General features: G+C 31.6%; 2 protein-coding genes across 4 annotated transcripts; both read left to right on the forward strand.

The window, feature by feature from the left end:
- The first annotated feature begins 553 nt into the window (after positions 1 to 553).
- LOC123914267 (protein HEAT STRESS TOLERANT DWD 1) lies at positions 554 to 6261 on the forward strand. Of its 2 annotated transcripts, XM_045965359.1 has the most exons (12): positions 554 to 908; positions 1006 to 1157; positions 1545 to 1623; positions 1982 to 2158; positions 2251 to 2349; positions 3911 to 4070; positions 4179 to 4285; positions 4423 to 4562; positions 4650 to 4722; positions 5164 to 5282; positions 5427 to 5544; positions 5882 to 6261. In XM_045965359.1, the coding sequence occupies exons 1-12, from the start codon at positions 855 to 857 to the stop codon at positions 6029 to 6031; spliced, it is 1428 nt and encodes a 475-aa protein (XP_045821315.1). In that variant the 5' UTR covers positions 554 to 854; the 3' UTR covers positions 6032 to 6261. The 2 variants fall into 2 exon arrangements, with proteins under 2 accessions (XP_045821315.1, XP_045821314.1); XM_045965358.1 differs by having other exon boundaries at positions 744 to 908; positions 4423 to 4722.
- An 835-nt stretch (positions 6262 to 7096) lies between these two features.
- LOC123914268 (squamosa promoter-binding-like protein 2) lies at positions 7097 to 11107 on the forward strand. Of its 2 annotated transcripts, none has more exons than XM_045965360.1 (5): positions 7097 to 7316; positions 8424 to 9061; positions 9174 to 9304; positions 10139 to 10354; positions 10479 to 11106. In XM_045965360.1, the coding sequence occupies exons 2-5, from the start codon at positions 8454 to 8456 to the stop codon at positions 10778 to 10780; spliced, it is 1257 nt and encodes a 418-aa protein (XP_045821316.1). In that variant the 5' UTR covers positions 7097 to 7316; positions 8424 to 8453; the 3' UTR covers positions 10781 to 11106. The 2 variants fall into 2 exon arrangements, with proteins under 2 accessions (XP_045821316.1, XP_045821317.1); XM_045965361.1 differs by having other exon boundaries at positions 7100 to 7316; positions 10142 to 10354; positions 10479 to 11107.
- The last annotated feature ends 3657 nt before the right edge of the window (positions 11108 to 14764 follow it).

Raw genomic sequence — 14764 nt, forward strand, 5'->3', positions numbered from 1 at the left:
AACGGAGTGCAAATTGAATTTATCCTTAAAGATAGAGATAGTTTTTTTTTTTTTTTTAATAACTAGTTTAAAGACCCGTGCATTCGCACGAGTCCACTAATTTTTATTCGATATTTGAATTTATTACTATATTAATGTAGAAAAGTTTATTTTAAATTAAATATTTAAATATTTGTTATATAATATTGTTAAAATATAAGTGAAATTATTGTGTTAATTATTTCTTGTAAACTTATTTATTTAATTTTTTATATATTAGTGACAAATAATCATTCCGTGTATATTTTAAGGTAATTTAGTAAGTTCGATACTAATTAACTTTATTATATTATTGGGTGGGACGAGTAGCTCAACTGGAAAAACTAGTTGAACTAAGAATTAAGCAAGACGTTCAGTGTTCAAGTTTTGGTATTGGTAATAATCGATTTTAATATATTTGTAATAAATATTCTGTCTTTTTTTTTTTTTTACCATGAATAATATTCTATCTTTTTGGTACAACATAAGTAATGATTTTCAAAGTTTCTTAGAGATGGATCATTCAAAATTTGTTAGATAAATTTTGATATAAATAAAATTGGCTCTACTTATTTTCTATTTTTCTATTTCTTTTAAAAAAAGTGTGATCAAACGCAATTTTGATAATTTGACGGTGATGTGGCAGTATATAGAGCCTTGGATGATGTGAATGGTCCAGATTCATTTGAGTGCACTGACTGCATGGAAATAAATCAATAATGAATGCAGTGAATCCAGATCCAAAACCCTTAAAACCTTCATCTCTACCGTGTTTTCACGGCCGCCGCAACCCATCATCTTCTACGACGGTCTCCTTTTTTCTGAATTAATCGAAGATGACTCGCGGCATAAAAAATCGCCAAAAGGCAAAGAACAAGAACAAAGCCAAGGTATTATTTTGTTGCTCATTTTCAACCTTTTTTATAGTCTCATATTTTTCTTTTGTTGGCACCTCTAATTTTTGTGTATTTGTGTAAAAATTGGAAGAAACGGGGTGAAGCATCTTCTTCAGGGCCACAAATTCCGGTTAAAGTGTGGCAACCTGGTGTTGATAAGTTGGAAGAAGATGAAGAGCTTCAGTGTGATCCTTCTGCTTACAACTCTCTTCATGGTTTTCATATTGGATGGTCTTGTCTTAGGTAATTTCCATGTTTTTTTATAACCCCATAAAGAGAAAAGAATAAAGCTATCAACTTTTTTTTTGCTGGAGTTATTATTGTTAAATGTTAATAGTAAGCTATGAAGCACTGACAGTGGACACAAACACGTTGACACCGATAATAATTTGAAAAAAGTAACATAATTCAATGTAAGTGTCGGTGTCGTGTTGGTGTCTGACACCGACACATGTCCGACACCGGGACACATCTAATCCAAGGAGTGTCTAGATAGTTAGACAATACATTTGTTAAGTTCCTTTTGGTGTCGGCATTTTAATTCAAGTTTTTGGGACTTTAATTGATTTCTGATTAGTATCTTTGATGATCTTCGTGTCATGAATTTTGATTTTTTGGGACTTTTGGCAGCTTCGATATTTTACGTGATACCCTGGGCTTGGTTCGAACTGAGTTTCCGCACACAATGTATTTCGTGACAGGGACACAGGTTAGCTTTATTTCTTTTGTGTGCCTATTCTTTTCCAGCATGTCTCATGAATCAATTTTGAGTTCGTAGATGAATATCTAGGAGAATTTTTTCTCCTTTAATGGACTTCTGGGTTTGGAATTCACTTTATCAGATAGAGGGAAGCGGTATCCTCCCCTTGTGATGCTATCTGCCAGCTTTTGTATTATCATCATAGTAGTGACTATCACAGCTTTTGTATTATCATCATAGTAACTAGTGACTATCACTACCATAAAGAATAACGATTAGCACCTCCTAGTCATGTTTTACTAGCTTCGTTTCTTGCGTATTTTGCTGTTATTGATAATCTCATTGATATGATGTTGCATGTGGCCAGGCTGAGAAATATTCTTGGAATTATATTGGAATTTTTAAAGCATCCAATATTTCTGGGAAGAGACGTGAGCTGTTGCCGAAACATGGAAGTAGTGACTCAATGGATGATGAGGATAGTGATAGTGAGGATGATAGTGAAGATGAAGAAGAAGGTGGTGCTGGGGGTCCTACTTTGCAGGCAAGATCTTCTTCATTTGAGTTTTTATTATTTCACTTCTTGACATTTTGCAGGTGATCTTATTGACATTTTCATTCTGTTCACACCTACAGTTGCGGAGGGTAACTCACGAAGGTTGTATCAACAGGATACGCTCCATGACACAAAATCCCCACATATGTGCATCTTGGGGAGAATCTGGTTATGTGCAGGTTACTTTTAAAAACCTTATGATTTAGTTTTTTTATTTGTGGTGAACTTTTATTTTTTGAATTATTGTGAAAATTCATGTTATATGGCAGTGTCAGTGTTCAATATGTTATGATAAAATATATAATACTAAAATGGGGTCATTTTTATTTATAACAAAACATGTTAGTTGGGGAAACTTCGAGTTTTAGTTTGTTCTGTTCAACTATTATGTGTTTAGGACTCCTATATTTGATTTTAACATAACAGTTCAATTTTATATACAAGCCCTTTTAGAACATGTATCTATAACAAGTGTGACCCATGTGCAGCATCGCTACGATCAGTTATGTACAAACTGGACCTTAAACTAAGTAAATGTTTGGTTAAGGCAAGCTAGTGGAGAAACTTATTTTCTGAATTGACGGATCATATTTAGTTATTGATTTGTGGAACCAAAAAGTTGTTCGTAATTTAATTAGAGATTATGATTATGTCAGTGTAGGAAATTAGCCATTATTTGGCACCGTTGAACTTGTCTGTCGTATCAAATCTTTCCGACATGCTATTAGAGGCTAGAAGTACTAATTTTATTTTATCATATTAGGTTTTATGATTTCTCTTGAACCAAGTTATCTACTGGGTCAGAGGTTTTTTTTTTGTTTCAATGTTGTGGCTGAATTTTAAAAGGGTCAAGTTCTTTTCAGCAAATTGTACCGATTGATTTTGTTTTGAATGTTGTTATTTTTGCTGTGGGCTGATGTCCCAGATTGTTTTAGCACTTATTACCCAAGCATCCATTTGATGATGTTCTACTAAGAAGTAAAGAGTGAACACTGAAACCTCCGCATTAACAGTTGAATGATTGAATTATTGAAATTTGCTAGTAAAACGAGTATTAAGAGCTTGGAGGTGGAACTGAGGACTCATTTTGGATGTATTTTGGTTGATAAAACATAAAAGCCACAAAGATTGTCATTTTGATTCTAATGTGTTGAGCTTTGATGGTAGAATGTATAAGATTGAAGTGTCTGTAAAAAATAGTTAGCTAAAGCCTACATGATAGTGGTTGGACTTCGATGTTTTAGTTATGGTCTTGCTTTTACAAACCATGCAGACACTAATTGTGAAACATAGTAATATGGAATCACAAAACCTTATAAACTAATCTTTGAAACAAGGCCCATAGTTTGTTTAGTACTATAATAGTTGCATAGATCAATTTTGCAATCCTACCAACATTAGTATATATAATACTTCTGCGGTTCTATAACTGGTCGGGAGTTAATACTTCCGACAAAACTCAAAGCTAGTATCTAGTTCAATTTGATATGATAAATAAATTATTGTTCCAGGTATAAGTTTTGCTCTTGGATACAGACGAGGTTACTCAATCCTAAGTATATTGCAATTGCAACATATTGAAATTTTTTAATGTTCTTAAATTTTAGCAGAAGCTAATGTTAAGTGTTGCAATTTATATTTCTCTGCATCATCTCTTTCTGTCAAAGAAGTTAAGCTCTACATTCTTACCGAGTCATATATTTCTGTATAAATCTGATACTTTGAGTAATAAATTTGTAGATCTGGGACATGAGCGCTCATCTTACTGCTCTAGCTGAGACAGAAATAGAAGGTGTCCAAGGAGTTGATGCAGTTCAGGTTCCATTACAAAAATTTAAGCACAGAGATGAAGGCTATGCTATAGACTGGAGTCCTCTTGTTCCAGGAAGGCTTGTATCTGGTAATCACTGGGTTTGTTTTTTATATTTAGCTATATTTTTCTCTCGCATGTCTTTATATTTAGTTATCAAGTAGATATGAGGCTTGATGTTGATCTTCATGTTTGAAGGGGATTGCAATAACAATATTTATCTTTGGGAGCCTACATCTGCGGCAACATGGAATATTGACAAAACTCCTTTTACTGGACATACCGGTAGTGTTGAAGATCTGCAAGTATGTACTTGTGTGCAAAGCAATACCTTATGATCTGGTTTTGATTAAATATTCAACGCATTCCAATCTCTAACTTAACTAGTTTTTATTTACTTCTATGTATAATGAGAGTTCTATTGTTCAATGAATCACTGCAGTGGAGCCCTGGAGAACCTCATGTTTTTGCTTCTTGTTCTGTGGATAAAAGCATTGCAATATGGGATACTCGTTTGGGGAGGTCACCAGCTGCTTCTTTTGAAGCACATAAAGCTGATGTGAATGTATTGTCATGGAACAGGTATTATAGCATTGGCTTCTGGTGTTCCATCAACTCAATTTCCATTTTATATCTCCTCATGTTGTTGTACCTCATTGTACTGAGTAGGTTGGTCAGTTGTATGTTGGCGTCGGGTAGTGATGATGGGAATATATCTATTCGTGATCTCAGAATGCTTAAGGTATGAATAGCCTGACTGTAGTTGTGAATATATTCCCTTTTTCCTATACAGAAAAACCATACAAAACTGTACACTAATAATGCCAAACTTACTGTATAGGTATGATGCTCTCAAATGTCAATGATGCCTTAGTTATGTGTTATCCAGTTTCCATTTTCTGACAAAATTTCCTTATGTCCTAGTAGCGTATTACACATCAACAATTTAAATTTATCTGAACAAACTCTCTTCCATTATCTCATTACCTTTGTACCTTTGATTTTGTTCCTTTGAATCAAGTACCCGTAAATGCATTTTTTAAAGACCTTCTAGATGTACTTGGTGAAGAACTATCATGACATGAACTAGATTTTGAAAGAAACTCTCATATTCTCTGATTTCTTCCGCCACTATTTTGCCTGTTATTAAAGATGATGTGAAAGTGCATTATTTTTTGGATAGGACGGAGATGCTGCTGTGGTAGCGAGGTTTGATTATCATAAGCATCCAATCACATCCATTGAGTGGAGTCCGCACGAATCTTCTTCATTGGCTGTTTCATCTGCTGATAATCAGCTTACGTAAGTAACTGCGGTATTAAAAGTGATACACCTTCCACAAATTGTTAGTCGAAACTGCAAATAACTTGAGTTGAGCTTTATATTACGAAACTGCCCTTTTTTCTTCCTTTGGATTTTAACAAGTTTTGTAATCCTTTGCCACAGAATATGGGACCTTTCTTTAGAAAAGGACGAGGAAGAGGAAGCTGAATTTAAAGCTAGAACCAAAGAACTAGTAAACGCTCCTGAAGATCTGCCTCCTCAACTATTGTTTATTCACCAGGTAAATTTGAATCACTTGGCTCAACATTTTGAGTACGTTTGAAAAAACTTATATATACAGCTTAGTTGAACCTATCTTATGACATAAACACCTGCGTAAGATTTTGAAATAAGTTATGAAAATAGTTTATTTAATGTTTATGAACTATTTTCAGCTTATTTCAATATAAGCTAGGTTATGAAAACTGCTTAAAACTTGTATGATAACATTTTAACCACATTCCTTTGATTATACAAAAGCTTATATATAAATGTCTAATTTATCTGTTTACGGTGATAGAACTCCTTGATTAGTTATATTTAATATTTATCCTCTTGTTTCCTTTAACTTGAAACAGGGACAAAAAGACCCGAAAGAACTGCATTGGCACACACAGATTCCCGGAATGATAGTATGTACTGCAGCAGATGGATTCAACGTCCTCATGCCTTCAAATATTCAGAACACCTTGCCATCAGAGCCTGAGATTTCAAGCATCACTTCATAAGGCAGATATATCTGCTATAGATATTGCTATTTTAGTTTGGATACGGTGTTTCGCGGTGCAAACATCCAGAATCTATCTAAAGTTATGTCAAAGAAATTTTGCTTTTGGACTTTTTTGTTTGTTATTTATTAATTTCCTTATCTGCTTGTGCTAAAGTTTTGGAATATTTGAGTTGTTTTAAGATGGTGGTGGAAGCTAAGCAGAGATTTATGCAAACTTTGCTTGCATTATGTTTCTTTTCGATTATTTTTGTTGTTAGTGTTGGATGTTAATTAATTAGCAAATATTTGAAAGAAAAAAAAAATTGAGGATCCTGAAGTATTTATTTCCAATTTTCAACGTAGACTCAAGAAATTAATGAGTTTCATTTAAAAAATGAATATTTTATTTTTTTAATACTTTATGATCTTTCATTTCTTTTTCATTCAGCCTTTTCTTTTATTGCATGAACTTGGGATTATTCCATGTCTTTGATTTGTTCAACACTTTTTGCACAATCTTATTCCATTTTTATGTTTTGTTTATTTGATTTCAGTTATAATTTTAACAAGGAGATGTCATAACTTCAATTAATTTCTAATATACATATATTAAAATATCTTAGAACGATATATAGTCGAAATATATTAAGTGTGAGTTAAACACATAAATTAGAAGAGTTAAGCTTGAACAATATATATATAAGCGAGATGACTCGCAAATATAATATCTTAAGATTTTGAGTAAAAATGCCGTGTTATAAGTCACTTATATGATTACTCATAGTTCAATGTATTTATCCAATTCGCGAAGCTTCCTCTAACACTATTATCAATATCTGTTAACTTGTATAAAAACTTATTTCAAGCAAACACAAAAGTAGAAATAAACAAATTTATTTATTTTATCATAATTAATAATGATATTAAACTAAGATAACTATTTCAATTTTTTTTTTTATAAAGATTGAAATTTTAAATTAAAGTAGTATAAAATATAAGATAGCATAGTTATTTGATCTTATCTTTTATTAAGGTGAATGAGATAGAAACAAAAGATTGTAAAAAGAAAGAAACAAAAAAGAATGAAATGTGTGCTGTTTGTTGTGGGGGAGAGTGTGTGAAGGTGCCTTGCCTGCCTGCTTCATAGTACAATGGATAGCTGTTGTCGTTTGTGAGCCACCTGTCCACTGTCATACACACACATACACACACTGACCGTTCCACTCTCTCTGCTTTTCTCTGTTCATTCCAAATGGATGAAATGAAACGCCACTTTCAAACCATTTCTTTGTTTCCACATTCTAGTACGTTCCTCTTTCTCTCTATTCTTTTCTTTTTGCAAATTTCATTTTTCTAAATCAACATGTTTATATGTTAACAATCTCATTCTATTATTGCTATTGTTCAAATTGGTTACTTAGTTTTGCTCCATTTATGGTAGATAGATTCATGTTAGTGTTACTAACTATTTTCCTTTTTTTTTTTTTTTTTTTTTTTTTCTTTTTTCCAAAGACTTAGATAATAATGTAAGTAAAAACTTGAACTTTTTATGAAAAAGAAGTGATTTTTTATGATTCAAATGTGTTTCTACCTTTTTGGCTTTACCATTTTCTGAGATAGATAGGTTTTCAATTTTCAAAACACTTAGTTAGATAATAATAATGTCACTAAAGACTTGATTTTTATGGGAAAGAAATGATTTTTTCTGTCTTTTTTTCATTTCATGATTCAAATGTGTTTCTACCTTTTTTTTGCTTATCATTTTCTGAGATAGATAAGTTTTCAATTTTTTATGACTTTTTATCTTCTTCTATCATTTTCAGTGACTGTTGAGTTGATGTTATCTTTGCAAGGTTAATCCTTTTTTGCCTTGGAAATTAGTACTAATAGTGTTGGTTATCTTTCTAAATATTTAGCATGTTCTCACACCTTTTAGATATTTCAAATCATATAAATATGTGTCTTTTTGTATAATTTCTGTAATGAATACTTAAAGGTTGATTCTTGATGCCTATTACATTTTGTGAATCATTAATGCAGTTTATAGGTTTTCAATTTCATGACTTTTTTTTCTTCTATCATTTTCAGTGACTGTTGAGTTGATGTTGTCTTTGTATGATTAATCCATTTTTGCCTTGGAAATTAGTACTAATAGTGTTGATTATCTTCTTATATATTTAGCATGTTCTCACACCTTTTAGATATTTCAAATCTTATAAATATGTGTCTTTTTTTTTATGAAAGGTTGATTTCTTGATGCCTATTACATTTTGTGAATCATTAATGCAGTTTATAAGTGTTTCATTTCTTTGACTTGTTAAAATGTATATTTGATTTATACTTTACCTTTGTTTCTAGAATAAGCTACAACAATATAGTATTAGCAATCTCATTTGATTTATACTTTGCAGATTAGGTTCCTTAATTGCTAAGCTTTTTTGATGGATTGGAATGCAAAATCTCCCTCTTCAGGGTGGGGGTTGGATCACCTATCATTTTTCAATGCAAAAGCAACTGAAAGTCCGAAATTTCAACCACCAAACTGGCTGATCGAATTAGACCGAGAAAACAATGTTGGGCTGTTCGATACGCCTGGTGGAAGTGGTTGTTGTGGCTCTGAGCTAATTCTCGGTTCTACGTCAAGGAGTTCAAAATCAGCTTCAATTGGTTCATCATTAAATAGGGACAGTGAAACCAAAGAATATCCGATGGAAAGTTCTCATGCACCGGAGCTTTCTTCTGTCTCTGGTGAACCATTGCTCACTCTAAGACTCGGTAAAAGAATGTACTCCGAGGATGTATGTCCCGAAAGTGATGCCGAATACCTATCTTTTTCGAGGGATCTCATGTCATCTTTAAGTGTTGGAAAGAAATTGAAGTCCAATGGTCAGAACTTAAAAACTCCGCGCTGCCAGGTTGAAGGTTGTGGCCTTGACCTTTCATCGGCTAAAAAATATCATCGCAGCCATAACATTTGTGAAATTCATTCCAAATCTCGTATGGTGGTTGTAGCTGGTTTGGAACGTCGATTTTGCCAGCAATGTAGCAGGTAAAGGTTCTTAACAAATGTATGAGTGTTTCGATAAAAGCTGAACATTACTCAATCTGATTATTCCTGTCTTTTGTGGCTGGTGTTGAATAATTTGCTTTAAATGCTGAAGGTTCCATGATCTGTTTGAATTCGATGAAGAAAAGAGAAGCTGCAGACGACGTCTTGCACATCACAATGCAAGGCGTCGTAAACATGGTCCTCTTGATGCTGTCCAGTCAAGTCGATCAGCCTCACGACGTGGTAATACTTATTTTTCTTTACTTTAACAGTTTATCTCATTCTCTACTTGTTATCTATTTTTTTCGTTGTTAAATCTGAAAAAAATGAAATGTAGAAATCTAAGACCATGTTATGCATACCTTCGTTAACTATTAACATTGCTGAATGAAAAATGTTTGTAAAATTGAAACGCTTAACATAGCTTTTATTTGGTGTCCTGCTTATTTACTTAAGAGTTTACTTTACAAGTTACAACAGACATTAAATGTAAGGTGACAGAACTTCTTAATTTTCTACAAATTCCTATCTTTTTAACCTCGTGAAAGTTCATCTCATTTTTTGTTCATTTCATGGATCTTATTGGATTTTCAAATGTCACAAGTCTCGAGGATATGATGCTTTATCTTCTGTAAAATGAATAAGTTGAGCATGTTCAAAAGTGGTATTGTAACAATTTCATAATAACCATGCAGATTAATAGCCATACTTTTTGATCATTTCTTATTCAGCCTAAGTCTTTAGAGAATTATTAGGTTAGCATACCCTTAATTATAGCATGATACAAATAATTATCATGATTGTTTGGACTTGAATTTGATTATGAATGTGATTATGATTATCACGTTGCTAAGCCGAATTTGTATGAGTGTGATATTCTTGAAAACCTGATGTGCTACAAATACAACGTTCAAATCTAGCAGTTAGTCAAAATTTAGGCGAAAGAACGACCAATTTTAGTTGTATTTTATTAATTGTTTTCTAGGTTTATTATTGTTAATTATAGTTAATTGCAAGTCATTAATTTTGCTATTATGCAAATTTTACTCTATCGTCTAATATATTTTAGTTCTGCAGCAGGGAAGCAACAGATGAATCCATTGGCTCATTCAAAGACTGATAGAAATTTAGCCTTGCAAAACATACCTAACAGCAAACTCCCTCAAACAAAAGATTTTCTCTTGAAGCCTTCAAAATACAACAATGACATACCAAGTTCCCTCGCTATGCTTTCTGCTGATTCCGATGTCCATTTTACATGCAAAGCGCTCGAAACCAAGAGTACCAGTCCAGGTTATTTCACATCTTAATAATTGAGCCTCATCATTTGGTACATTATCATGCTAAACATAATCTATTTATTTTGGAGATATCAATTGCTAACACCGTGCAAATATTGCCACGATTTTACTTGCAGACATAGACGATTTTCTTGACTTTTCTGATACAAATGCTACACAAGACTTTACTTGTGCTCTCTCTCTTCTGTCAACCATTTCTCTAGAACATTCTAATCACACTACCATTAATCCTGAAGCCGTAACACATGCAATGAATCTGCGCATGCCTCTTGCTTCATCAGAATCATGGTGTGGTGATGATGATCAACATGTGAATTCCAGTATGTGGAGCTCAAACTGTGAAGATGGCAGTCACTTTCAAGAATTTAAACTGTTCAGAGGACCTTATGAGTCTGGTTTTCATCACCAGATGGATTAACATGAATGTTCTTATCCCAATTAGTTTCAACATAACAAATTTACATCTTATGATTTCTGATTATTATGACAAACTTTTGTTGTAATGACTATGTTTATTGGCTTTGTCTATCTCTTCTAGTGCCTAGTGGTATCATATCGAAACCGGAAGTAGTTCTGGAAACATTTTTGCTTGCTATTCGATTAACTGCATGCATTTTCATAGTGATGAAGCTTACTCTGATCTGATTATACCAAAAGTCATTGTGTGTCATAAATTTTAGTGCAGTAGCAATTTTGAACACTTTAAAGCCTGTTTGGATTTATTTTAATTTTATGATTCAAGTTTCATCTACAAAGGATAAAGGATATACACCGACGCTGTAAAAGTTTTACACTGACATCCAAGAAACATAATTGTTTTGCCATACCACCTACTAATGCATGGGTATTTTGAAATTACTAGTAGAGTATGCCATGAAAAAATTATGGTTTTTTAGTGGATTTCAGTGTAAAAGTGTATGCGCATTGAACTTTGTGGATTATGCGTGTTTTAGTGTGGGACACACGACAATGTCCGACATGACAATGACACATATGTTACATTGAAGTATGTCTTGTCATTTTTTATAAAATTATCGATTTTGATGTATCAATGTCAGTATATTTGTGCTTTATAATTTGCTAACTGAACATGATGAGATCATTAGATATCTATTCTATTGCAGAGTATAGCATTGAAATGGACATTTTGCTCAATTGTTTTTCCTTAGGATGTGACACTGGTTTATAGGAGTGGATAATTTCAATTAGCTTAATAGTAAAATGTTAGATGAATAGTTTTTATCCCGCGATGTTTTTTTAATGTCTGAACTCTTCTTTGAAACCGATTGGAAATAAATAAATTCATTTTTTTTTTACTCACATTCAATAAGTTAAGCTGCTTTTTTTAATCTTATTCTCGTTATTTCTTTTTTTAGTTTATAACCATCTTGTTCGTAGGAGAAAGAGACCCTAGTAGTTCAGAGTTTGGCCGCGTAGTAACTAAAGTCTGGCCAAGAAATTGTTCCACCCAAAAATCGAACTTGGGTTCTCATGAAATCCGTCCTTTTTGGTGAAGCTCATTAACCACTTGAGCCCAATGACTTGGTTATTCTCGTTATTTCTTTACCTATTGAATAAATTAAATTTTCATGATATTGTCTCTTTGTATCATGTGCAAAGTAAACTCTACACCTATCCGAATTCAAAGAAAATGTACAATCCTAACATAACAATTAAAATAATAACAATTTATCATTAAAAAAAACTATACAGTATAAACTAATAAAAAAATGGAGTTGGACATTTTCATTTAGAACATGCTTACATATCGTTGGACAAGATGCCAAGACGCAATTTGATATTCTCATTCATAATCTTATATTATTATTATTATTATTATTATTATTATTTTGACACTTTCATAATATATTTTTTACCAATTCATAATCTTATTATTGATTACTTGCTTCAATGTTTATTGATTAATTTTTTGCATAATGTAGTCATGTAGTAGACAGAGTCAAAGCGCGCATCTGGAAGGATTGAAGTTTCCAATGGTTGTATTATTAATTTTTATTTTTTTGGTAGGTATTATCAAATTATTAAAATCATAATATTTTATATTTTAAGTTTTTTTTGGAATAAAAATATTTTAATGTTCAAGTTGAGACCTAGTTTAGGGTAAAAAAAAAATTGAGATCTACATACTTAACGCGATGATATGACCATTTTCTTCGGGTGTAATTTGGTTTTTATCTAACTCGATGATTAGTCTATATAATGATATTTGATTTGATATTTTTAATAGAAATGTCTCTATCTAAATACTAAATTCCATTGATTATCAAAAAAAAAAAATACTAAATTCCATTGGTTGGGTACGTAGGAAATTTCATCTTCTTCCGTCACTCAAAGTAATTGGTGGCTTCGTCCCACAGAAAGTGCAAAACCACATTGATGATCTATCAATATTAGTTAATGAAGTAGAGTTGGATTATTTACGCTCCTTAATTAAGTAGGGACATGTTTTATCGTGCCCATGTACTAGTTCTCAACTTCTCATAGTACATTCATTTTATATGAAAAATAAAAAATAAAAAATAAAAACCTCTCTCAAGTATCAATCATTCAATCCAGTGTACGTATATCACATAATAATAATTCAGATTAACATAAAAAAATTGGCATAACGTGGCACGTTATATGGAGTGTCTGCCTTAATAAAAAAAGAAATAAGAGAACAACGTTAAAATACTTCCATTTTTTTTAAGGAAAAATACCTCCTAGTTTGATATAAAAAAGAAGAGAAAAAAGAATATGCACCGAAAGTAAAAATATGTTATAACTTAATTAGATTTTTCATTAGATTTTTAAATTGTATCTATAACTTAATTAGTTCATCGCACGGATAAATTTATCTTAGTAAAAATATGTTATATCATAGCTTGTCATTACATTGCCATGATTTGTAAATATTCGTATTTTGAAATATGACAAAAATCTTAACAATGATATTGTTAAGTTTGTTTACACTCTCAATCGATAACAACGGTTAAATTACTAAAGTACTAATTTGACTTTAGATAATATTATTATTTCATGTAAAATATTTGCATCTATCATTTATAAAAATATTAAGCATATAAAACAAAACTCTATACCGACATAATGCTAGCGTGAATCACGTATGTAGCATTGTGCTTTCAAGATATTATCTGCCTTAGAACTTGGGAGCTCCCATGAGTTTGTCTTTTATACAAGCTGTTTATCGTTTGGATTGAAGAGTGTGTGTTTGTGTCATATAAACTATTTTCAGTCTCGGTTTTCAAACAATGTAAACTTCATTTTTTTTATTGAAACAAATTGTGAATGCAATTGCTGTTGCTAAATGGTGAGAAACTTAATTCATTTGTATCCTAATAAATCTCACCTCAAAATTTTGGTTACTTATAAGAATTCTATGACAAACATCAACAATGCTTAACTCGACATTAATAATTGTTACCCACTCGAGGGAAAACAACGGTCATGCTTCACCAAGAACAATAGAGAGACATTGTGGTTAAACATAGATCGATTGTTTGCAACCCTCACATATTGAAGTGTACATGAAAGTTATTGATTCAATATGTATTGCTTTAAAATTAAGCTTTCAATTTGAATCAAATAAACCTCATGCAAAAAATGAAAAAAAAGAAGCAATGTTGCGCTAAAAAGAAAAAAATGACAAAACAATAAAGAGAAATGAATTAACTATACATGAAAAGTACTTATTTAAATTTTAAAAAAAAATATCAATTGTTTATTGAGTAAGTACGCCTAAGATATTACTAGATTTTACCATTTTTTTTACCATAATATTTGTATGAAGTTTCCACCATATTTAAAGATAACTACTCTCTATTGAAAAACCCTCAAAAACCTATGAGCATACAATGTGAATTATCCTCCTTCTAACTAAATTTTTTTACATGCGTATGAGTGGAGAATAAAATCTCTAACAACGTTCTCCACGACCTTAATTATAAGCTAATTTTTATTTTTTAGATTCATTGAATAACTAATATATTTGTTTATAATTAAGTCCGGAAGCAGTACTTAAAATAATAAAATAATATTCATTATCGATGTTCTCACCTTCTTTAATGACATTCATTATCGATGATATCACCTTTTTTAAATTGTTCCCTCCTATCATAAATATATAAAAAAAAAAAAAATTATTAATGTATTTTTTTTTGTATTTAAGACTAGAGTAATTGTTTGCCGAACTATTTTTATTTCACCGAATATCAAACTCCGTCTCTAACACACTCAAAAGATATTTTGCCTATAGTAACCTTTTTTTTTTGACAATTCAAATTGCAACCTGACAAAAATACCCTACACATGTCACTGAGACAACGTCTTGTAAATTTCAAAAATCTATAAAACTTAGCCAATACCAACACAACACCACAAC

Source organism: Trifolium pratense, linkage group LG3, assembly GCF_020283565.1.
Source record: "Trifolium pratense cultivar HEN17-A07 linkage group LG3, ARS_RC_1.1, whole genome shotgun sequence".
NCBI classification, from domain to species: domain Eukaryota; kingdom Viridiplantae; phylum Streptophyta; class Magnoliopsida; order Fabales; family Fabaceae; genus Trifolium; species Trifolium pratense.